General features: G+C 40.8%; 1 protein-coding gene across 6 annotated transcripts in view; it reads right to left on the bottom strand.

The window, feature by feature from the left end:
- LOC147727145 (uncharacterized) overlaps positions 1-27071 on the bottom strand; it is a 37367-nt gene extending 10296 nt beyond the window's left edge. For 2 of the 6 annotated variants that reach the window (XR_015309313.1, XM_086961197.1), the window contains exons 1-2: positions 25774-27065; positions 25226-25707 (exon numbers count right to left, since the gene is read on the bottom strand). Coding sequence is in view for 3 of the 6 variants with exons in the window: in XM_086961197.1 (XP_086817323.1) it covers positions 25226-25707; positions 25774-26988 (1697 nt within the window). In the remaining 3 variants the exon portion in view is untranslated. Of the gene's footprint in view, positions 1-25225 lie in introns of all 6 variants that reach the window. The other 4 variants (XR_015309314.1, XM_086961195.1, XR_015309312.1 and 1 more) reach the window with 4 other exon arrangements.
- Between the last annotated feature and the right edge of the window lie 212 nt (positions 27072-27283).

Raw genomic sequence — 27283 nt, 5'->3', positions numbered from 1 at the left:
AAATCATTGAAATTCCATATATAGTTAGTTGCACTAACTATATATCGCGCACCCGCAATCCACTGCTGATGATGTCACATATTACATCATTCATGACATGGTCAGTGACATCACTGATGACATCACTGATGACATCTCAAATGACATCACTGATGACATCTCAAATGGCATCACTGATGACATCACTGATGACATCTCATTTGACATTACTGATCACATCACTGATGATATCATTCATGTGATAATACGATGAACCTCTTCAGACTCTAATATAACCTTAGATACAATCAGTGTAAACAGACACTCACAGACTGTCACTCATCCATGGAGTTACTCACACACCTAGTCAGTCATGCAAAGAATCAATCACACCTCCATTTCCTCAACTATACAGTTATACAAACTTTACTTATTCAAACATATACTAACACATATTTACTCTCTTATACAATCCCTGATACAAGTTCACAATGATCCATACAGCCACTCACACATTCACTGGCTCTTATGCACAGTTATTTATATATGTCAACTCTCACATGTACTGTGTTTTACATATGTACTTACTTTGACATGTAGCACTGAGATATCCATTCACTCACCAATACACTCATGCACACAGTCAACCGCCCATACAGCTGTTTCCACATGCACTTTTGAAACCATACATCTAGTGAATCAACTGCTCACACATCTATGCACAGAGTCATACACCTCCCAGCCACCCACACACACACTCAGTCTCCCATACAAATACTTGGGCAACCAATCAATAACCCATATAATTACTCATATAGCTACTTATCAACACATGCAACAGTTTACAGAACAACTGACATAATGATGCACAAATTAAGACAGTTTAGTCACTAACCCATGCACTCAGTGAGACACATTTAATCACTCACTCATACAGTCAGTCATGCACCTACTAAATCCTTCATCCAGACACTTATACATCCACTCATTCTTCAATATGTAAGACATATTTTAACTTTACAGAAACATACAGTCACTGGATGTTGTCATCAGTGATGTCATCAGTGATGTCATTTGAGATGTCATCAGTGATGTCATCAGTGATGTCACTGAGCATGTCATGAATGATGTAATATGTGACATCATCAGCAGTGGATTGCGGGTGCGCGATATATAGTTAGTGCAACTAACTATATATGGAATTTCAATGATTTTGTGTGAGTAAAATAAGGTTTTGTAAATGCGAATTCCTAACTATATATGGTCTATAACCTATGGTTTTTTCAGTGAATTTTCAAGGTTTTGTAAATGCTAATTCCTAACTATATATGGTCTATAACCTATGGTTTTTTCAGTGAATATATATACATACATATATAAACATATATCATCTGTATATCTATATAAATACAAACATAAATGCATGCATACATATACTTATATGCATACAGATGCATGTTATTTACATGAAAGTTGAAAAAACACTAATAAAAGCAAAGCTAAAAAGCCAGCTCATTACAAACAGAATGGCTTTAACTTAAACGAGGGCGAGATCTATTGCATTTTCAATGCTTGTTTACTTTGGTTCCATCAAGAAGGCATTCAGATGTGTCACACATTTGCCATAAATTCTGAATGTTAGCACTCTAGTTGCACATTAGATCACTGTAGTAAAGCTACTGCTCACCAGGGACGTCTGCTGCTGGTATTCAAAGTGCATGTTTCAGTCTGCATGTCAGAATTTTTTTAATGAAATAGAAGAGGATTTGAGAAGTCACTCAAAATGATCCCTAATTTTTCTTTCTGAAGCACTAATCATACTTTCTATGGCAAAATTAACCCCCTCATGTTGTTCCTTTTTAAATTGAGTGTTTTCAGACTTACCACTTCATTCCAATCAAGATGGCTTCTGGTGTGCCATACTTTTGTCATAAGTAAGACTGTTAGCGCTCTAGTTGTTCTTTAGAACACTCTGGGACATTCTGTCATTGGGCTATACTTGGGGTACATCTGGGTGATATTTGGGCTACATTTAGGCTCTTTTGTCTCTGGTGGCCATCTTGGGAGACTGTATGTCAGAATTTTTTAATGAAATTGAAGAGGGTTTGAGAAGTCACTCAAAATGTGCCCTAATTTTTCTTTCTGCAGCACTAATCATAATTCATATGGCAAAATATACCCCCTCATTTTGTTCCTTTTTAAATTAAATGTTTTAAGAGTTACCACTTTATTCCAATCAAGATGGCTTCAGGTGTGCCATACCTTTGTAATAAGTAGGACTGTTAGCGCTCTAGTTGTTCTTTAGAACACTCTGGGACATTCTGTCATTGGGCTATACTTGGGCTACATCTGGGTGATATTTGGGCTACATTTGGGCTCTTTTGTCTCTGGTGGCCATTTTGGGAGACTGCATGTCAGAATTTTTTAATGAAATTGAAGAGGGTTTGAGAAGTCACTCAAAATGTGCCCTAATTTTTCTTTCTGCAGCACTAATCATAATTCATATGGCAAAATATACCCCCTCATTTTGTTCCTTTTTAAATTAAATGTTTTAAGAGTTACCACTTTATTCCAATCAAGATGGCTTCAGGTGTGCCATACCTTTGTAATAAGTAGGACTGTTAGCGCTCTAGTTGTTCTTTAGAACACTCTGGGACATTCTGTCATTGGGCTATACTTGGGCTACATCTGGGTGATATTTGGGCTACATTTGGGCTCTTTTGTCTCTGGTGGCCATTTTGGGAGACTGCATGTCAGAATTTTTTAATGAAATAGAAGAGGATTTGAAAAGTCACTCAAAATGTGCCCTAATTTTTCTTTCTGCAGCACTAATAATACCTTCTATTGCATAATATACCCCCTCATTTTGTTCCTTTTTAAATTAAATGTTTTAAGAGTTACCGCTTTATTCCCATCACGATGGCTCCAGGTGTGCTATACCTTTGTAATACGTAGGACTGTTAGCGCTCTAGTTGTTTTTTAGAACACTTTAGGAGGCTGCAGTAGAGCACAAAGGAATCAACTGACAGTCTCTGTCCTTGTTGGATGTACATGTTTTACTGAGAATGTCAGACTTCATTTTCACATGACTGAGAAAGATATTGTGAATTTACAGAAAATATGCTTTCAGTTTAGCTTATAGATCCCCTTCCAAACCACTGTGGGAAAATCATGAGATATTAGTTTTCTTTCAAACAATATTCATGATATCACAGCAGAAGGCTTTTTCACATGGTAAAATCACCTTAGAACCCACCACAATTCCTAAAACGAGTATGGTACCATCAACAAATGATTTATAATGTAACTAAAGTCCTAAAACCCTCTATTAACTACAATGCTTTTTAATGAGGTGCTATCCTGTATATTGGTCCCAAGATGGCTGCCAACACTTCTTGGATGAAGTGCTGACAGCCAATCAGATCAGATGTGTGGTTTGGCTCCGCCCAGATATATATATTTTTTTGAACCTAAATTACTCAAAATCCACTGGAGCACATATATTGAGACCTAGCAAAGGCACATCGGGCTAACAGTCCCTACAATTTTTCCAAGTTTCGTGCAAATCCATTCAGCCGTTCGAGCTAAAAGTGAGGCCAACCGCCCTATGGAAATTCACATGGGAAAAACGCGTTTTGGGACCCCCCTTTTTTCTCGGCCCCCCTTGGTGAAACCCCCCCAAATTGTCAGGGGCTGCTCAGAAACAAAATGTTCCATTTTCCTGAAAATTTCAGCCAATTCCGTCCACAAACGCCAAAGTTATTAGACATAGAATTTTCAAAAATCCCATAGAGAAAAAAATCCTAACTATATATACCTACTGGCGACCGCCAGTAGGTAATATATATATATATATATATATATATATATATATATATATATATATATATATATATATATATATATATATATATATATATATATATATATATATATATATAGATATATATATATATATATAGCCCACCAGGTACCTCTAGTAAGTGCCACGGAGCTGCGTTGCTGAGTGTTGTAAAAAGGGGCATGGCCTCTGAACACCTCTCTGCAACGCAGCCCCCTGGCGCATACTAGAGGTACCTGGTGGGCTAGTTGGCCCCCAGGGAACCTCAGGATTCAAGGGCACTTAATCCCGCAACTTAAAACGCGGCACAGGGCATGTTTGCACACATGTCACCTCAGGCCCCGCCCCCTTCCTTCATCATTGTACAAATATTCCTCTAAAATCAGCCGAACTACAAATTCCGATTTACTCACCTGGTATCAGGGGAGAACCCAGTGCAGCATCTTTTAGCCCAGCACTGATCCTGAAAAGTAATTCTAAGCATACTTACAGTAACTTGTATTTCCTTCCATAGGAATCCTTTGTGTGCTTTTCAGCCGAAAAATTTCTAAGTGTTGATTTATGAAACATACAAATATTCCTCTAAAATTAGCGGAACTACGAATTCCGATTTACTCACCTGTTATCGGGAGTGACCTCAGTGCTGCTTCTTTTAGCCCAGTACTGACCCTGAAAAGTAATTCTAACCATACTTACCATTAGCTTGTATTTCCTTTCATAGGAATCCATTGTCTGGTTTTCAACAGAAAAGTTCTTAAGTGTCTATTTTCATAAACTACAAATATTCCTAAAAAATCGCCTGTATGACTTAAACGCATTCTTTCAACTGTTTACAGGAGATGCACCAGTGCTGTATCCAGGATCCACCACTGAGTAAGAAAAAGTAACCATAAAACTACTTACCTGCTAAGTGAATTTCCTTCCATAGGGTAACATTGAGTGGTTTCACTTGGAAATTCTACCAAGTGTGGAGTTTTTGAACTTTATAAAATTCCTACAAAATCAGCAGTACTACGAATTCCGATTTACTCACCTGCTATCTGGATGTGACCTCAGTGCTGCTTCTTTGAGCCCAGTATTGATCCTCAAAAGTAATTCTAACCATACTTACCAGTAACTTGTATTTCCTTCCATAGGAATCCATTTTCTGGTTTTCACCAGACACGTTTCTGTGTCTATTTTCACAAACTAAAAATATTTCCTAAAAATTGCCTGTACGACTTAAACACATTCTTTCAACTGTTTACAGGAGATGCACCCGTGCTGGATCCAGGAGCCACCACTGAGTAAGAAAAAGTAATGTTAACACTACTTACCTGCTAAGTGAATTTCCCCCTCTAGGATAACAATGGTGATTCTATGTGAAAAAGTTTCAAAGTGTCAACTTTTAAAATACAATAATATTCCTTAAAAATCACTACTGTAACCAAAATGCTTTTACTCAACTGTTTACAGGAGATGTCCCAGGACTGAATCTAGTATCCAGTCCTGTGGTTAGAAAAGTAATCCAAAAAGTAACTAATTGGATTTAACTAGAAATTCACATTGACCTCAATGTTGCATTGTGTATTAAATTGTGTTATGCATTACAACAACTGTAACTACTGCACTTAGAAGACTATTGCCTATTTGCAAAGTATTTAAACTAAAGTAATTCATTCTGAGAAAGTATATTTTGTAATGTAATGTATAATGTAATTATAATGTAATTTAAAAAATAAAAGATCTAAAAATAAATTGTTTAAAAAAATGTAGAAAATCAATATAAAAAAATTAAAATAACAATTAATACATTTAAATATTGTCATTTACAAAACCTTTGAAATTCGCTGAAAAAAACATAGGTTTCAGACATGTTATAGTTAGGAATTAGCATTTAAAAAACCTTTATAACTTGTCTGAAACCTATGTTTTTTTCAGTGCATTTCAGTTAGGAATTAGCATTTAAAAAACCTTAGAAATTCACTGAAAAAAACATAGGTTTTAAGGGTGTTATAGTTAGCTAGATATTTTACTCGTTTAACCTCTTCGCTGCGGATGACGAGCTCAGCTCGTCATCAGCCACGGTGGTCGTGTGTGGATGACGAGCTCAGCTCGTCATGCAACGCTGCTTTTTAAAAATTGCTGCACACAGCGGTAAAAGGCGCCGCAGTGATGCGGATAAAACCATTGAAATTTCCCCGTTGAAGTTAGTTGTACTAACTATAACTCGCGCGCCCGCAATCCACTGCTGATGATGTCACATATTACATCATTCATGACATGGTCAGTGACATCACTGATGACATCTCAAATGACATCACTGATGACATCATCCATGTGACAAACTGATACACCTCATCATGCAGTATCATAACCTTTCAACACTCATTAGAAAATGTGAAGTACCATATTTGAAACCATTGACACACCAATACAAGTTTCTAAAAACCCACTCAGTGATTCCTACATCTACACACACATCTAAACACTTACCTATAGATTTACTCATACATGCTAAGAAAGATCAATAGAACACTATTAAATATACTTATACACCTACATCAACATTACACACCAGCACATATCCTATTCACTTATGGAGACATCCTACTCACTTATGCGAACAATTAACCATACTTATATTTACTAAGCTACACACTTACACAAACACCACGTTATTCAAATCAAAACAGCTTTATTTGGTGACAACAAGGCAAACACCATAAAAGCATACTAAAACATGTATATCTAAAAAAGTACATTCTTACTGTATTTAATAAGGGAACAATAATTATGATACAATATGTGCAAATTTAAGGTACATAGAAAAAAAATGTAAAAAAATAACACCATAAAATAGCAGGTCCATTTTTCAAAATCCTTAAAATACAATCTACCACTAATTCATACAATAAAGCGCAAGTGCAATCAGTGTAGAAGAATGCGATTAATAAAAGATATTACTCATCATCTTTTTCATACAGCAGAACATCCAAAAGTGCATAATCTTTTCTCCTTCTAATTGAATTTTGTATAAAGCATATTACAGCGCTTATAATTTTCATACTGTCCAAACTGCATATAAAATTAAACGCATCCTTATAATTTAAAAGCATGTTTTTTAAAAATAGTGGTTTCAATACAGTTTTTCAGATATCCATGTAAAAAAAGCAAAATAGAAAAAAATGCAGGGTGGATTGAGAGGTTTTACCATCACATGGGCAAGGGGGCAAAATTCTATGCGATTTCTCAGTTTTTGGGAAAGCGGTTAGATAATGTAAAGTGCTCATCCTTAGCCTGGTCAGATAAAAATCTTTGCTGAACATTCTGAACCAAGATAAGATATAACATTATTCATATAGATAGCAACTCATACAGTGTGTTATAAAATCACTGTCACAAGTATACAGTAATCCATACGTCACTCATATAATCACTGAGTCTGATGTATACTTATTTTTATACAACAATTGTCACATACACTGCCTTTTATATTTTTAGTTTGTTGGTCACATATCATTGAGAAATATATTTACTCATTACCACATCCATAAAGAGAATCACTCACCCAAACAACTGTTTTCACTTACAGTCTTAACCTCAAATACCTACTAAATCAACTATTTACAAATTTTTCGACAGTCACACACGTCCCACCCAACCACACACACATTCATTCACTATCCCATACAAATACTCACTTAACTAATGAATAACTAATGTAGACTTTCACATAGCTAGTAACCAATGTATGTAGTAGTTTACGCAACAAGAGATAGAGTGATATAGGTATTCACACAGTTTAATCACTATCCCATATATTTAGTGAGACACTTTAAATTAGTCACTTAAACAGTCAATCACATTGCTACTAAATCCTCCATTCAGACACTTATACATCCACTCAGTCTTCAAGGCAGACTGCTATATATATATATATATAATACTTATTTAAATATCAAAGCAAACCACATTCACTGGATGATGTCATCAGTGATGTCATTTGAGATGTCATCAGTGATGTCATCAGTGATGGCACTGACCATGTCATGAATGATCTAATATGTGACATCATCAGCAGTGGATTGCGGGCGCGCGAGTTATAGTTAGTACACCTAGCTATAATGGGGGAATTTCAATGGTTTTATATGAGTGAAATGTCTAGCTAACTATAACACCCCTAAAACCTATAGTTTTTTCAGTGAATATATATATATATATATATATATATATATATATATATATATATATATATATATATATATATATATCCAACAATTAGTCTCCGCAGGAAACCAGAAAAGAGCGGCAAACTCCAGCCTCATTTGTTTCTGAAAATTTGATTTATTAATCAATCCATTTCGTAGTCTCCGCACAGATTTAGACCAACGCATTTCAGTAGCTCTGTACTACCTTGATCAGGGTTAGTTGATTTCGCGGGAAAACATAATTTAAAAACCTTTTACCAACAGGAAGCCATCATTACCCAGCTTACTGTGTGTCACGAGAGGGGAAGGAGGCTACCCCAGGAATTCTGGGTCTTGTAGTCCCGATTATTCCTTTCGTGACACGAAATTACGTTTTATATGCAACATTCGATATGTTTTCATCACATACAAATGCATCTGTTTTACCAAAAACACCACCGTGATCTGTTTACAATTCTTTAGAAAGATGCGCGCTCATAGTTCTACTGATTCTATCACCATGTATCAATAAAGTTTTCTTTCACGGCATTTCTATATGTCCATTTCCAATGCATTTGTTAATATTATTTGATGCGCTTTCAAAGGTCCTATATCCTTTGTATTTTTAGCCCTCCAGTGGGCAATAATGGTGGTGTTATGATTTACATACTAGGAGATGTTTAACAGTTCTTTGCTTTGATGTTGCATAATTGTTTCTTGTTTTAATGGAGAATTTTGAAGTTTCCAGTTTTTACAAATGTATATACAGTTCTTCCGACTGATTCAGTCCGAAGGGTGTCATGGTGCAGAAATTCAAAATATGGCGTGACTCCTTCTGGCGTAAGGTTTTTTCTCGGTGGCCACCTCTCTCGGATATAGGTATTGTTTCTATTCCGAAGAATTTTAGGAGTTTCCAGTCACCATTGTGGTGAATTTCCATATGTTTGGCTACCGCGTTGTTTCTGTCTTTATTCACCGTAGCACGAACATGCTCAAGAATTTGTTTCTTTAGCTCACATATAGTGCTCCCTACATATTTCAACTTGCAGGGGCACTCTATGATATAGATGGTATATTGACTCTTGCATGTGATTAGTTCTTTTATTTTCCAGATTTTGTTGTTAGCCATCGTTCTTTCTTTTATTGGGTGCGCTATTTCACAAACTTTACAATTATGGCATTTTATGAATGCCTTTGTTTTCAACCAGGTTATTTTTGAGTTTTTATTTCTGAAATGACTATGAATCAATTGATCTTTTAGGTTTCTAGCTCTCCTGTACGTAATTACTGGATGTCTCCCCATTTTCTCTCCAATCGTTGGATCTAGCTGCAAGATCTTCCAGTTTTTCCTCATGATTTGCAGTATTTGTCTGGACTCTTGACTGTAGTCCATGATGATTCTTATGGGTTCCTCTTTTAAAGCAATGTCCTTGCCTTTAGGTTTAAGACAATCCATCCTGGATTTCTCATTTGCTTCTCTTCCAACATTTTTGTATCATGTTTTTGCCATATTTCCTCAGTTCAAAGAGTTTTATGGTTCCCGCACTGTTCCTCTTCCATTCATTATCTTCACTGCAAATTCTTCGCAGACGGAGAAATTCCCCATAGGGAATGCTTGTGATTAACGATGGTTGATGGAAGCTTGTAGCTTCCAGAGTTGCATTGGTCGCTGTCGCCTTTCGGTGTAAGGTTGTTTCTATGCAGTTATTTTTGATATACACTTCAGTATCCAAGAATACCACCCCGTTCTTGCTTTGCTCATAGGTGAATTTTAAACCTGGGGTACCTGTGTTCAAAATGTCAAAATATTGCTGAAACTCACTCTCGCTTCCCTCCCAAATGATGAAAAGATCATCTATAAACCTTTGCCAGGTAACTATATGTTTGGTGAAGCGTTCATTGCTGATGTTCCAGGCTACCTCTTTTTCCCACCAGCCCATAACTATGCACGCGTAGCTTGGGCTGAAGGAAAAGCCCATTGCAGCTCCATTTTGTTGACAATACAATTGATCTCCGAAAAGGAATATGTTGTTGGTTAAGCATGAGGAAATCATACTCAATAGCATGTCATTATGTTCTTTAGAATGATAAAGAGGTCATCTATATAACTTAGCCACAATGGTACATGGTTGGTAAAATCCTTGTTGGCATCAGTCCAGACCACCTGCTCCTCCCACCAGCTCAGGAACAGATTCGCCAGGCTGAATTCGCCATGGCAGAATTTTTTTTCCTTCATACAATAAGACATCATCAGCTTGAGCATTATCGAATGATCGTAAAGGTCAATTGGTCTTCTCTGTAGATAAATACAAACAGGCATCTACCCCGTGCTCTTGACTGATACAAGTATAGAGAGAATAAAAGTCCAATGTTATAAGTGAAAAGCTTTCTTCCCATTTGATGTCATGGATTCTTTTCAGGAAATCCGTGCTGTACTGGGAGTATGATCGTAAATCTTTACCATAAGGTGCCAGAAAGTAATCCAGAAAAATAGAAGTGTTCTCAAGTAGTCCTCCATTGGAGGAGGTAATCGGTCTCCCCGGGGGTTTTGGTGCATGCTTGTGAACCTTTGGCAGAAGGTATAAACAAGGAACATGAGTTTTATCATTTCTCATTTGAGTTCATCGTCATCAATTAAGCTTGCATTCCACCAGTTGTACAGCATCTTGTGATATCCAATGATGGTGTTCTTGTAGGTTTGCTATGTTATGCTTTCGTTGCAGCTTGAATCACTGAGCTGCCGCATAGCCTCCACTTTGTAATCATCAGCCTCCAATAGAACAACATCCCCCCCTTTATCTGAGGGTTTATTATTATGGAAGGGTCTTGTAATAGATTAATTAGTGCTTTTCGTTGGTTCTTTGTCAGGTTATCCTTGATCCTATAATTTTGATTACCCCTTAATCGTACCAGTTCCTGAGTCATCACTGAGTGGAATACCTCGATATATATATATATATATATATATATATATATATATATATATATATATATATATACAAATATATATATATATATATATATATATATATATATATATATATATATATATATATATATATATATATATATATATATATACATTCACTGAAAAAACCATACACATGTTATAGTTAGCTGGACATTTCACTCATACAAAACCATTGAAATTCCCCAGTTATAGTTAGTTCAGCTAACTATAACTTGCGCACCCGCAATGCACTGCTGATGACGTCACATGTTACATCACTCATGACATGGTCAGTGATATCACTCATGACATCACTGATGACATCTCAAATGACATCACTGATGACATCATCCAGTGAATGTGTGTCTTTCTGAAAAATAAATATTTTTCATATATGCATATCTAAAGGTCGATGGAAGAATAAATGGGTAAATAAGTGTCTAAATGCATGTTTGTTTTTGTAAAATTGATTGTATAACTGACTTATTAAGTGTATCTTAGTGAATACATGTATTAGCGAGTAATCTTTAAATATATAAATATCTGTATCAGTGTCTCAATTTGTGTATAAGTGGCTGCATGGGTTGGTGAGTAGCTAAATGAGTGTCTATATGGGTTATTAGTTGGTTTTTTGAGTATCAGTGTGAATGTCTGTATGGTTTGGTGGGGGGTATTACTTAAAGCATAGATGCATGAATGACTGATTCACTGTTTGCATGTGTTTTGAAGACAGCATGTGTGCAGGACTGTATGAGTGGATGAGTGTGTGTATGGGTGTGTTAGTGAGTGAATGACTGTCTCAATAGTATCTTTATGAGTAACTACATATGTTTTAAACTAGTATATGTGAGTATTGATGTATATAGGTGAGTATATGTGAGAGTGAGAGATTGAAAGAGTTCCTGTATAAATAAGTATGTGTTCCTGTAAGTGATTGTTTAAGAGAGTAAGAATGTGTACGTTTCTGTAGAAGTACGTGTAGTGGTGTGTGTATAGCTGTAAATGCAAGTAAATACATGTGTGAGTATGTGTGTGAGTAAATCTATGGATGAGTGTTGGTGTGTAACAGGATGTATAGGTGTATGAGTACATATGATGAGTCAGTACATGTATGAGTCACTATATAGAACTGTTGGTGAATGAGTGTATGTGTATGTAGATGTTGGAATTACTGAATAGGTTGTTGTAACTGGTATTGGTATCTCCATTTTTTTGAAAAATTTTGTTTCTATTTTGGAATGTGTGTATTAAAGCTTATATCACGGTGAGAGGAGGTCTGCCACTCTTTCACAAGGATGATGTCATCAGTGATCTCATTTGAGATGTCATCAGTGATGTCATGAGTGATGTCACTGACCATGTCATGATTGATGTAATATGTGACGTCATCAGCACTGCATTGCGGGCGTGCGAGTTATAGTTAGCTGAACTAACTATAACAGGGAAATTTCAATGGTTTTGTATGAGTGAAAATTCAGTGAATTTCTAAGGTTTTTTAAATGCTAATTCCTAACTATAACGTGGCTGAAACTTATGATTTTTTCAGTGAATTTCTAAGGTTTTTTAAATGCTAATTCCTAACTATAACGTGGCTGAAACCTATGGTTTTTTCAGTGAATTTCAAAGGTTTTGTAAATGATAATTATTAAATGTATTAAGTGTTATTTTTTTATACTGATTTACTACATTGTTTTAAACTATTTATTTTTTGATATTTTATTTTTTAAATTTCATTACATAGTTTTAATATAAATTGAAAAAAATACTTTTTTCAAAATATTGAAATTGTAATATTTGTTTTTAATTTTTTTTTTAATTTATATATATTTTATATAGCAGGCAATGATATCCTATGGAAGGAAATTTGAGTTACTGGTAAGTACGGTTAAAATTACTTTTCAGGATCAGAACTGGGCTGAAAGATGCAGCACTGAGGTCGCTCCTGATAACAGGTGAGTAAATCGGAATTCGTAGTTTGGCTGATTTTAGAGGAATTTTTTAAAGTTTCAAAACTCACACTCACACACTTAGAAGAATTCCCAAGTGAAACCAGTCAATTTTAGCCTATGGAAGGAATTCAAATTCCTGTAATACGGTTAGAATTACTTTTCAGGATCAGTAGTGGGCTAAAAGATGCAGCACTGAGGTCTCGCCTGATAACAGATGAGTATTTGTTGTTCGACTGATTTTAGGTGAATATTTTAAAGTTCCAAAACTCCACACTTAGAAGAATTTCCAAGTGAAACCAGTCAATGTTTCCCCTGTGGAAGGAAATTCACTTAGCAGGTAAGTAGTGTTATTGTTATTTTTTCTTACTCAGTGGTGGATCCTGGATCCAGCACTGGTGCATCTCCTGTAAACAGTTGAAAGAATGTGTTTAAGTGATACAGGGGACTTTTTTTAGGAAAATTTGTAGTATGTGAAAATAGACATTTTTGTGAAGACCAGACAATGGATTCCTATTGAAGGAAATACAAGTTACTGGTAAGTATGGTTAGAATTACTTTTCAGAATCAGTGCTGGGCTAAAAGATGCAGCATTGGGTTATCTCCTGATAACAGGTGAGTAAATCGGAATTCATTGTTTGGATGATTTTAGGTGAATATTTTAAATTTGCAAACCTCCACACTTGGAAGAATTTCCAAGTGAAACCATTCAATGTTAGCCTATAGAAGGAAATTCAGGTTACTGGTAAGTATGGTTAGAATTACTTTTCAGAATCAGTACTGGGCTCAAAGATGCTGCACTGAGGTCTCTCCTGATAACAGGCGAGTAAATCGGAATTCGTAGTACATCCAGTAAGCGCCACAGAGCTGCGAAGCAGAAAGATGTAAAAAGGGGCATGGCCTGCACCACCTCTCTGCAAAGCAGCGCAGTGGCGCTTCCTGGAAGAACCTAGTGGGCTACTTGGCTGGTTAGAGAATAATTCCTCCTCAATCCTGTGGGTCCCTGTGGGGCAACTAGCCCACCAGGTCCCTCCAGTATGCGCCATGAGGCTGCGTTGCAGAGAGGTGTTCAGAGGCCACACTCTTTTTACAATACTCTGCAATGCAGCTGCCTGGCACTTACTAGCGGTGTCTGGTGGGCTAGTTTGCCCCCAGGGACCCTCAGTATTGACATGGAATTAATTCCCCAACTTAAACCGCACCACAGGGCATGTTTGCACAAATGTGAACTCAGGCCTGCCCCCTCCCTTCACCACTGTGCAAACGCACCCTGTGGCGCATTTTAAGTTGGGGAATTAAGTCCCTTTGAATCCTGGGGGTCCCTGGGGTCCAACCAGCCCACCAGGTACCTCCAGTAAGCGCCCCAGGACTGCATTGCAGAGAGGTGTAAAAAGGGACGTGGCCTCAGAATACCTCTCTGCAATGCAGCCCCCTGGCGCATACTGGAGGTTCCTGGTGGGCTAGTTGGCCCCCAGGTACCCCCAGTATTCAAGGGGAATTCTTTCACCCACTGCAAACGTGCCAGGGAGCCGGCACTTCATTTTTTGGGGGGATCGGCAGGATCCGTGCACCCAGCGAGCATCCCACGATCTTTATGGGACACCCTGAGCAGGCTTAGGGGGTCAGGGTGTTTCTACCCTGCCTCCTTTGTGTCTTTTGCGCACTTGTTTTTCAGTTGTCTTGTGCCTCGGTTCTACCGAGACACAAGATGGCTGCCAACGCTTCCTGGTTTGGAGTGTTGACAGTTGATAGCCAATTAGCATGCAGCTCGTGATCGTAAGGGTACGCGCATGATCCTCGGACGATACGTGTACCCTACACGCCCATAGATATATCTATGATTTTACTTTTGATTTTCTCAGGAACTACTGCATGGATTTACACCATTTACAAAAAGCGTGATCTGTGAACCAGACTCTACCTTTTTGCCAAATTTGTAGTAATTCCATTTAGCAGTTCGGGCTGTAGCCGCGCCTAAAGGTCCCTATTGAAAATTGCATGGGGAAAACATGTTTGGGACCCTCTTTTTTTCTCGGCCCCCACTTGACGAATCACCCTGAAACTTTCAGGATAGGAGCAGAGCGGAAGGCCCCATCTTCTTGGAGAATTTCGCGAAGATTCGTCACCCGGCGCCAAAGTAATTCCAAATAGAATGTTCTGGATTTCCTATAGAAACTAGGTCCTAACTAACCCTGGGCGTAGTGTGCGTAGTGGGTCTACGCAAAACTATGCAAAGTGGGCGAGAAACTACGCCCACCTTCGCACTTCGCGTAGCCCCACTACGGGCTGCATGCCCCCCTCCCCTACATACCTAATTTTAGTAAATGGGCACATAAAAATAAATAAAAGGCACTTACCTTGTCCGCGGCATCCCGGGGCTCCCTCTGCTCATTCATGCCACCGTCTTGATAACCAATGCGCATGCGCGGGCAGCCGTGCATGCGCATTGGTTATCAAGACGGAGGCTTGAACGAGCAGAGGGCGCCCCGGGACGCCGCGGACAAGGTAAGTGCCTTTTATTTATTTTTAATGTGCCCATTTACTAAATTAGGTATGTTCGGGAGGGCGGGAGGGAGGCGGGTGGCGGGCAACTTCGCTACGCCCAAGGAGTGGGCGTAGTGTTGCCTGCTTTGCCTACTTGCAAAGGGTGAAGTAGGCAACACTATGTGTAGCGAAGTTCTTCGCCCAGGGTTAGTCCTAACTATAACTACCTACTGGCGACCGCCAGTAGGTAATATATATAGATAGATATATATAGATAGACAGATATATATATATATACACAAACACACACACACACACATAAATGTGTACATATATATATATACTATGCCAGAGAGAAACTGAAGGTGATAATAAACTGACCTTGTGTACTGGAGAAGCTGTGTGGTGGTCCTTGTGTCCTGCGTGCCGTGCTTGTAGAAGCAGGAAGGAATGAAATGTATCCCAACTGCTGCCAAAAACAATTCTGACCAGCCTGATTCACATTTAATTGTTGCCTGCTCAGTTTTGTAGCGCTTAATTGACTGCTCAGTTTTGTAGCGCTTAATTTTGCTCAAGCGCTCGCATTGCCTATAATAATATTTGTGCTTAATTGTGAATTGTGCCTGTGTACTATCATAACGCTCCACTGCTCGCATTGCCCGCATAGCTTCCTTAGTTTAATTTGTGCCTGATTGTGCCCATAGCTGCATTTTCACATCGTGCCCCAGTCTCGTCCTGTTTGCCTTGTTGTCGCTGCCATTTGGTGGTTGTGCCTCCAGCCTGTCCCCCCATCTCGCTCCCGCCTCCCAGCTGCCCCTCCCTCCCTCTGCGCCCTCCAATATCCATTTATGACAGATGGACCTACGCGCAGCATACACGCGCAGCGGACGCGCCCCATGCGTGCCGAAGGCGCGCCAAAGGTAAGCCCGTCTACGCCCGTTCGCGCCTGGACGGCGCCCAGCGCCAGACCCCCTGTTCCTCGCAAAACCCACTCCTCCCGCATAACGTTTGACGCCGCTACCCTCTTTGCCCTTAACCCCGGACGCACACCACAGTGCTGCGAAGCTGCCCCAGGACACACCCATGGTCCTTTCGCCTGCCACTCCTGCAAGTTCGCCTGCACCAGGACCCACACCAAATCCACTACCTCCAAACACAGCTCCAACTCCAACCACCTGAAGTGCATCCTGCTGAACACCCGCTCGGTCCACAGACACGCCACTGAACTCTGGGACCTACTCGACACTGCATCGCCGGACGTCGCCTTCCTTACAGAAACCTGGATGAACGCTTCATCAGCGCCCGACATCGCCATAGCCATCCCGGACGCTTACAAGATCATCCGAAAAGACCGCACCAACCAAACAGGAGGAGGCATCGCCATCGTCCATAAGAACACCATCCGAATCACGACCTGCTCCGACGATAACCTAGCGACCGCCGAACACCTTCATTTCCATATCCACACCGACCCCAGGACCACACTTAGAGGCACCCTCATCTACAGACCACCAGGAACCCGCACACAATTCAACGAAGACATCACCGACTTCATCAGCCCACATGCCCTCACCTCCGAGAACTACATTCTACTGGGAGACCTCAACTTTCACCTGGAAAAGAAAAACAACAGCAACACCACCACCCTTATGGACAACCTGGCCAATCTCGGACTCAAACAACTTGTTGACACCCCCACCCACCTTGCCGGACACACGCTCGACCCTATATTCACCTCCAGCAAACACATCTCCTTCGATCACACCACAGCTTTCCATTGGACAGACCACAACTGCGTTCACTTCAGCTACAAAAAGACCACGACCCACAACCCCCCACAACCTATTCCTCGAAGAAACTGGAACAAAATCACCACCGACCAACTCTTCACATCGCTAAACCAAAACCCTCCTGCCATATCATCGGACCCAAACCAAGCTGCCACCAAACTCACACAATGGATCACCCACAGCGCTGACGTATTAGCACCCTTGAAGAACCATCAGATCAAACAAGGTAGCAAAAAGGCCCCCTGGTTCAACGATGACCTTAAGAAATCCAAGAAGTTATGTCATACCCTCGAGAAAACCTGGAGAAAAAACCCAACCTCTGACAACCTGACCACCTTCAAGGACGCCACCCGCAAACACCACCAATTGATCCGATCCACCAAGAAATCAGCATTCAAGGATCGACTCGACAACAACGCCCACAACAGCAAGGAACTATTCAACATTGTTAAAGAATTTACCAACCCCACCGCCGGCACCAACGACATCACTCCCTCCCAAGACCTCTGCAACTCTTTATCCTCTTTCTTCCACAACAAAATCGCCGACATACATAACAGCTTGAAAACCAGTCCGATGAACAGCCCACTCCACCCACCTCCGAACCAAAACAGCACTCTCACAACCTTTTTGCCTGGATTCCAATCACCACTGAAGACACCATCCGCCTGATGAACTCCACTCACTCAGGATCGCCAACCGACCCATGTCCCCACCACATCTTCAACAAAGCAGACTCCATCATCGCACCCCATCTCCGCGATGTCATCAACTGTTCCTTCAACTCCGCTACCTTCCCGGAAAGCTGGAAACATGCCGAACTCAGCGCCCTTCTGAAGAAACCCACAGCAGACCCCTCTGAACTTAAGAACTACCGCCCCATCTCACTCCTCCCATTCCCTGCCAAAGTCATTGAGAAAGCCGTCAATAGTCAGCTCGCCGCCTTCCTTGAATCCAACAATGCCCTCGACTCTTCACAGTCCGGCTTCCGAGCCAAACACAGCACCGACACCACCCTCATCGCAGCTACAGACGACATCCGAACGCTACTGGACAACGGAGAAACAGTTGCCCTCATCCTACTCGACCTGTCCGCCGCCTTCGACACAGTATGTCATAGCACACTCATACAACGCCTCAACAACGTCGGAATACAAGGAAAAGCTTTGGATTGGATCATCTCGTTCCTCGCCGGAAGAACCCAGAGAGTCCACCTCCCCCCATTCAAATCAGAGGCCACCGAAGTCATCTGTGGTGTACCACAAGGATCTTCACTCAGCCCCACCATCTTCAATGTATACATGAGTCCCCTCGCATCCATCGCGCGCCAACACAACCTCAACATCATCTCCTACGCAGACGACACCCAGCTGATCCTCTCCCTCACCAAAGACCCAAACACCGCCAAAACCAATCTACACGAAGGAATGAAAGAAGTAGCCGAATGGATGAAGAACAGCCGTTTAAAACTTAACTCAGACAAAACGGAAGTCCTCATCTTAGGAACATCCCCCTCTGCCTGGGACGACTCATGGTGGCCACCGGCCCTGGGTACAGCACCCATACCTACAGATCACGCACGTAACCTGGCCTTCATCCTAGACTTCTCTCTCTCGATGACCAGACAAGTCAACGCCGTCTCATCTTCATGCTTCAACATCCTACGCATGCTCAAAAAAATCTTCCGCTGGATCCCCACCGAAACAAGAAAGACAGTCACCCACGCACTGGTCACCAGCCGATTGGATTATGGAAATACCCTTTATGCCGGGACCACAGCCAAACTACAGAAAAAACTCCAACGCATCCAAAACGCCTCAGCCAGACTCATACTGGACATTCCCGTCATGCTCACATTTCCGGTCACCTGAAGGATCTCCACTGGCTCCCCGTCAGCAAGAGAATATTGTTCCGTCTCCTCACCCACGCACACAAGGCCCTCTACGACCTAGGACCTGAATGCCTCAACACACGACTGTCCTTCTACACACCCACCCACCAACTACGATCATCCAATCAAGCCCTCGCCGCAATTGCGCGCATCCACAGATCCACCATGGGAGGAAGATCCTTCTCCTACTTAGCGGCCAAAACCTGGAATTCTCTCCCCACTCACCTCTGACTTACACAGAACCACCTCTCCTTCAGAAAGCAACTAAAAACCTGGCTATTCGATAAATAATGCACCCACCCTCCCTCAAGCGCCTTGAGACCCTCTGGGTGAGTAGTGCGCTATACAAATTCCTGAACTTGAACTTGAACTATGTATTCATATATGTATATATATATATTATAGATATGGATACACATAAAGAAAGAGATAGATAGACATATGTAACAGGAACCTGATAGAATGTATTAGAACACTAAACACATTTTAACTTTTCAACTTAATTGACTGATTCATTAACAGCTTCACAAAGAAGAACATTTAAGTACATAAAAATAGTAAATCTGCAGCGCATTTCTAATACAATAATGTGTATGTGTTGATTTATAATATCATTTTCTTGAATTTCTTTGTCACGTAATTACTCGGCTATGCACAGAGTGTCAGTTTAATAAACAGTAACAGAGCTATACAATGCAAAATAAAGATATCTGACAGTCTCATCCAGAAAATGTGAAAAGTCAGAGAGGCGACAGAGGTCTAGTGCTGCATCAATAGATATCATGCATAAATGTTAATGTATTTTTTGTATATGATGAACACTATGTTATAAACTATATATTTGTTTTCCCATTTTTCTAATTTTTTTGAAGAAGTAACCCAAGCCCTCCTGGCAGTAGTAGAGCTCAATTGCTGCATTCACTTGCTCTGAGCAGTAGTGGATCTGGTATGTCCAAATTTGGTAGGTCTGCTTTTAGTTCTTAGTCTTGGCCTGCATAAGAAGCACAGATTTCCTCTCTCAATCCGTGATTCATTGGAACATATGATGTCTTGGATGCTCCGGGTGCCTTTTTAACATTGGAGTCTGCTGGTGATGATGCTTCTGCTGCAATTGATGTCTGGTATGTGACCAAGAAATCAATGTTTACCAGGGTTGGGAATTCTGTCTTTAAACCTTTAAACCAGTGCTTAATTTAAGCCGCTCGTTTCAAGTGCTCGTTTCAAGTGCTCAGCCCTGGCACTTATAATTGTTGTTTAATAATTAAATATATATTAAAACAATTAAAGCTTGCAACCCAAGCCATTCTTATAACTTTGGAGGCCTGAAGTAGTCTGAATTGTCACATTTGTAGAAGTGTGATGGTTAGTAGTTGTGTAGGTAGTGTCATTGGCAGCGCTGGCTGGCAATGGGTGGTGCATGCTGCAGTGGCAAAGGGGAGTGCAAATTAAGCACTGCTTTGAACAGACCTGACTTAAGAATAAATCATGACAACCCCCCTTTTCAATTTTCCTCTATCCCCCATGGAAGCATGTCTTACATCGCCACATAAAAAGTAAAATCATTTCTGATTAGATGACAAATTAAGAACAAGCATTTACAATGCAATAGGTTTGCATTTTAGCAACTTTGACCTATTGGTATTCTAATTGACAATACCTTTTATTATTGCAGGTATTTTAAACACATAAAAAATTACGAGACCTATTGCATTGCAAATGGTTGTTTTGTTTTCTTTTTAACGCCTTAACCGCTGCAGCAATTCTGCCACGGTGCGGGCGTTCTATTAAGTGGGCGGGGCTGCATCGGCCGTTGGCTGTTCGAAGCACTGGGGAGGGAGTGCTCCCGTCGGCCAATGGCCGACGGGAGCACGGAAGGGGTTAAGTAAACAGCATCGAAGCATTAGTTTCCCCATAGACATCATTTGGACAAAGTGCACCCGGATCACTCTTTATTTTGTATTCCCTCTAACCTCCATCCCTCTGCTCCTTAATCTGTTTTGATTGTCAAGCTGTAAATGTGAAACCTAAGGTTCAGACTGTAACATCTCCGATCAGCATTTCCGTTCGAGATACAAATACATTAAAAAACACACCTTTGCTCCTTTACTCAAGCACAATATTTTTTGTAAACAACTTAAAATTGGAGTATTCTCTTGGATGTGACACTGTCTGTGCCATTGGTATAAATTAGGCATTTCTAAGGCTCCTGCCTAATTAACTGACACCCGGACAAGTTAGAGGCAAGAAAAACAGCTCCTCCCCCACCAAAGGAACAAATCTGTTTTGTTCTCAGTTGGGAGAAAACCTGCTCTATCAGGAGAGGCAAGCAAGGCATAGAAACATGCAAGGTGCTCAGGAGGCTGTAGTCATGTGTAAAATTATATTATTTATGTGTGTGCTGTTTGTTTTGAACTTTTTTCAAAAATATTTTGCCACAATCATTACAATAAAGAAGTTTCAGAGAAAAAGGAACACATTTCCACCTTTTGCTCACTATGCTACTTCCCACGTTATGTACATAATAGATTGCGAAGGACTTGAAAAGTGTTTTGAACAAGAAACCACAGTCAATTTTACCATATGCAGAACAAAATCTAGCCGGCTATATTTCTGCTGCAGAAGCATTTACTCACTGATGTGTCTTAACAATTTGAGGGACTGATCCACAAAGGTGAATTTTCACTTTTGAGTAAGTTTACGATTGTTTGCTATTCACAAAGGTATTTTGCTGGTAGTATTTTTACAACTGCAGAGTCTCCACACATAAAAAGATAGGACAGTCCTATCTTTTTATGTGCGGAGACTCCACAGTCATAAAGATACTACCAGTAAAAATAAATTGTGAATAGCAATGAATCGTAAACGTACTCAAAAGTGAAAGTTTACCCATGTTAATCAGGCCCTACGAGTTCATCTACAGCCTGCTTCTGCAACAGCAGAGAGTCTTTAACACGGAGAGGTTTGGGATTTTCCAAAGGATGCACATGAACTCAACAAATGTAGTTCTTTCACGGATATTTAAGGAATGTGGAAACAGGTCAATTGCCAAGGGCCTCACTCTGTTGGGGCCACCCTGCTTAGAGACTCGTCTCACGCCTACCTGATTCTGACATGCAGTACTGCCAGGCCTTTGAGTTCGCCTCATCCATTGCCTAATTTATTTATTTGTTTTTTTCTAATTTAAAGTTTTGTATAGCGCGAACATGACCCAAGTGGGTATCAGAGAGCTTTACATATGGTTGAGGAAGACATAGGAAAGCAGCTAGGGGAGAAAGATTTGGGAAACAGTGGCAAAATATACAACAGGAGGAAGATGACCTTAGGGTGAGCATAGGAAGCAGGCTGGGTTAGACCAAAAAGTAGGGCAATATACAACAAGAGAAAACAAGATAATATGGCAGGCGACAATGGGTCACAACAAATTATATGTATTCAGTAACGAGACAATATGGCCAGCAACAATGGGTCACAATAAATGCGATGAATTCAGTAAGCTAGAGGCAAGAGGAGAAAGGTATCTAAATTGGTGCATTGTTCATTAGGAAAGCTTTAACTTCCCTTTTGAAGGCAAGAGTAGAGGGAATCAGTCTTGTTTCCACTGGAAGGGAGTTCCAAATTCTTGGGTTGATGCCAGAAAATATACAATTGTAGGTTCTATTCTTATTACATTTCTTTGGCTTGAGCAGCTGTGTGCCAGTACTCCTAGTGGACCTGGGGCCACTAGATAGTTCCAGCTTGTTTGTCAGGTAGAGTGGGGTGTTGAAGTGTAGTGCTCTATGGGTCATACAAGCAATCTTTAGTTGGATCCTTGCCTCAAATGGGAGCCAATTGAGCGATTTCAGATCCGGCAAAATGTGGTTGGTCTTCTTAGAACCCGTGATGAGTCTAGTAGCAGCATTTAGAGATGCTCTGATGGAGGCTAACTGATTTTAGGAGGTCCGCAGAGAGTAGCACTGCCATATTCTAATCTAGAGATGACAAGTGCCTGGACCACCGATATAAAGTTATCTTGGGTGAGATAGGGTTTGAGTTTTCTTAGGATACGAAGTTGGAAGTTTGCTCCTTTGGTCCATGATCTGATGTGATCTTGCATGTTTAGGTTTTTGTCTAGCACAACGCCCAGTGATTTAGTGGAGTTGATGACGTGTGGTGAGCAGTTGAGGGTGGTGAGATTACAGAGATATTTCACAACAGTGGGGGTTTGCCTCTTGGGTACAATGAGGAGGAATTAAGCCTTTAGGGCGTTTAGTTTGAGATGATTGAAGGTTAGCCAGTTTAGGGATTTGAGAAGGGTTCCGTTGAGAGATCTGATGTCTTTGGGGGTGGAGAATTTCATGTAGAGTTGTGTGTCATCCGCATACATGTGATCATGGATGTTGGAGGCTTTAAGAATTACAGTCAGTGATTCAAGGAAAAGGTTAAAGAGTGTGGGGGAGAGTAAGGATCCCTGGGGGACACCCAGTGTGCAGGGACTAGGGTTGTATAGAGTCTGGTTGGATTTGACTCTTTGTGTTCTGTTGCTTTGGAAAGAGGAAAACCGAGAGCCTCATCCTGTGTTCCAAGAGGTAGAGTTTATTGTTGTGTTTGACAGTGTTGAAAGCAGATGAGAGATCAAGAAGAATTAAAAGGCAACCTTCATTTAGGTCAAGCAAAGTGAGGGCCTCGTCCACTATGTGAGAATGGCCGTTTCGGTGCTGTGGGCAGTATGGAAGCCCGATTGGAATAGGTCAAGGAGCTGAAATTGCTCAATGTGTTTGCGTAGTTGTTCATGAACACATTACTCCAGTAGTTTTGCCAGTGTGTGTATGGTTGTGATTGGTTGGTAGTATTCAGGTCAGCAGGGAGTTTTTTGAGAATAGGGAGCACTAGGCCAGCCTTCAGGCAGTTAGGGATCTCACCTTGAAGAAGTGAGACGTTGATGATCTTGGACCATAGCGGTGCTAGTGATCCTATCATTTCTTTAAAGAAGTTGGGGGGAGGGAGTCATTGAAGTGATTTGAGGGTTTAAGGGTTGAGAGAATATTGAGGATGGTAATGTCATTAAGGGGAGTGAATTGACTCCATGAAGCATTGTTTTTGAGGGAGAGGTCATGAGGCGAGGGCAGGGGTGTGGAGACAGAGGAGTCCGTAGAGGGTGAGATATTGAGTGCAACATATCTAATTGCGTACATTTTTATTTACTATTTTCTGGGTAGGATTGGAAGGTGTCATTTGTGGAAGTCCAATACCAAAACTTGATATAGATGGTTGATGTATGCTTTGTTAACCCAGAGCAATGTTCGAAAAAGGTGCACATTGATGGAAATTAATTAAACATGCAGTCTCTCAGAGTACCATTAAGTACGGTACAGCTGTTACCTGCTGCATTTAGGCATTATAAAAACTGTAGTTGAAACTATGCAGTAAAGCCATGGATATACATCTCTTCTACCACTGATTACATCCAAACACCCGCTTTGAAGTGGGGCTTTGAATTACGATATGTTCAGTAACTCCTGTTAACGCATATATTTGAATTCCAAGTCATGCAGACTTTACTGCATCACTTCCTACAATTTTCCCTAGATAAATTTCCATAGGTCAAACCTGATGAAATTTACCGTAAGAAAATGCCAATAAATACAAGTACATGCAAATTTATGTACAGAATGCACCAGAATTAGCAGTATGTGCATCCCTATTAACAAGAGGGAAGCTTGCATCAAGTGAAATGTACTATTCTCTGGAAATTCCATATATCGGGTTATCAGATTTTACCAGGTGCTTTACATGTCACAACATAATCTTGGGCATTTGTAATCAGGGCTTCAAGCTCCAATAGGGGGCTCTAAAATATATCTTTGACCAGGTCCATTAAAAACCTTAAAATGTCTCTGAGCTATTGATTTATTTAAATATGTATACAGCATCAGCATAGGCCATTATTTATACCCAGAACTTTCTTCCATTGAAATAAAAATGTGCACAAACCACATTGGTTACTCCCAAATTATTTTGATGAACAAATAAAGACTAGTCAGTTGTCAGTATGACAAATATGCATTTCTGTCATATTAACAAAATATAACTCCTGTTGATGCTCCTTTTTTACCTTATCTAATAAAACTATGACAAGCCAATGGATGAATTTTCCTTATTATTACAATAAACACAATTTAATTAGCTTTATACTTACTTGGTGTTTGTTGCTTCTTTCATTTTGTCTGCTTCTTTTCTTGTTAAATACCCCTTAACATGAGCCTGGATTGTCACAGCAGCTTCATTTCTGGTGAGGTCGTTTTCATCTGAATTTTGTTTCTCATGGTGGAGAATTACAGACTCTGAAACCTGCTCATGGTGATTGTTATCATTGGGGGGCTGCTCCTCTTGGTTAAGAATTACAGACTCAGAAACCTGGTCACTGTCTGGGTTGTTATCATCGGGGGGCGGTTCCTCTTGGTTAAGAATTACAGGCTCAGAAACCTGGTCACTGTCGGGGTTGTTATCATCTGGGGGCTGATCTTCCTGGGTGAGAATTACAGGCTCAGAAACCTGGTCACTGACGTGGTTGTTAACATCGGGGGGTTGCTCATCTTGTAGAATGACAGTCTCGGAAACGTGCTCACTGTCGTGGTTGTTAACATCAAGTGGTTGCTCCTCTTGTTGTAGAATGACAGGCTCGGTGACCTGGTCACTGTCGTTGTTGTTATCATCGGGGGGTTGCTCCTCTTGTTGTAGAATGACAGTCTCGGAAACTTGCTCACTGTCGTGGTTGTTAACATCAAGTGGTTGCTCCTCTTGTGTAAAAATGACAGGGTCAGAAACCTGTTCATTATCATGATTGTCATCGTCTGGTGATTGCTCGGGCAGTTGCTCCTCTTGGTGTTGAATGACAGGCTCAGACACCTGGTCAGTAATGAGGTCGTTCTCATCAGGTGGTTGCTCCTCTTGTCGTAGAATGACAGGCTCGGACACTTGGTCACTGTTGTGGTTGTTATCATCGGGTGGTTGCTCCTCTTGTTGTAGAATGACAGGCTCGGTAACCTGGTCACTGTCGTGGTTATCATCGGGTGGTTGCTCCTCTTGTTGTAGAATGACAGGCTCAGTAACCTGGTCACTGTTGTGGTTGTTATCATCGGGTGGTTGCTCCTCTTGTTGTAGAATGACAGGCTCAGTGACCTGGTCACTGTTGTGGTTGTTATCATCGGGTGACTGTTCCTCTTGAGGAAGAATGGAAGGCTCGAAAAGCTGGTCACCATTGACATGGTTGCCATGACTTAACGGCTGCTCCTCTTGCTGGAGAACACGATCGGAAACCTGGCTGCTCTCATAGTGGTCATCTTTGGGCGGCAGCTCCTCTTGCTGAAGAACGTCAGGCTCCAAAAACTGGTCACTGTCACGGTGGTCATTATCAACAGGTAGCTGCTGCTCCTGGTGTAGAATGGCAGACTCGGAAAACTGACCCTTGTCTTGCTGGTCATTACCATCAGGTGGCTGCTCCTCTTGATGAAAAACAATAGTATCTGAAAACTGGTCCCTGTCAGTTGGGTTATTTTCTAGTGGCTGCTCTTCTTGGTGAAGAACAGCAGGCTCTGAAAACTGGTCACTGTCAGGTTGGTTGCCAACACCAGATGGTTGCTGTTGTTCACTTTGAGCGTGATCTCTTGTGTCCTTCTTTGGGTCCACGATAGGCTGTTCTCGAAAGTCCTCCTTGCTCCTGCTTGCGGGTGGATGCAGAAAAGCTTTATTATTGTAAAATCTGTCCTCTAGTTTAGCCCCCCATTCAGCTTGATCAATGCCTGACGCCTCCCTCTGCCTTAAAAGCGTTGTAAAGTGCATTGCAGAAAAAGCTGGGATATCCTTGGGTTGGTTTCTTAGAATTTCCCGAGTTAAACCCTCAAGAACATTTCCAAATCCTCTCGGGATGCGGTGAGGCGTGTTTGAGAAAGGGACTGACATGATTAACCAGGCTTATTTCTCTCGTCGTTCCTGCCGCTCTCTCGATCCCTCTGCAGGGCGCTTCTCTCACCCTCGGCTTGTTTGTTTCCGGAGTCATGACAACAGCTACCTGCTCTTCCGCAGTGTCAACTAGTGTAGTGTGTCGCACAGGTCACCGTCAAAGGAAGTCAGCAAGCGAACGTGCCACTCCCACCGCCGAGTACAATGTGCCGCTGCTGCAATGTTGCCCTACAAATATTTTACATTCCAGAGACATTATTGTAGGCAGCTTCACAAAAATATTTCCATGCAGAAA

The sequence above is a fragment of the Lissotriton vulgaris genome, chromosome 3_1 (assembly GCF_964263255.1).
Source record: "Lissotriton vulgaris chromosome 3_1, aLisVul1.2, whole genome shotgun sequence".
Classification (NCBI taxonomy): Eukaryota; Metazoa; Chordata; class Amphibia; order Caudata; family Salamandridae; genus Lissotriton; species Lissotriton vulgaris.
This window is presented reverse-complemented; position numbering and strand designations above follow the sequence as displayed.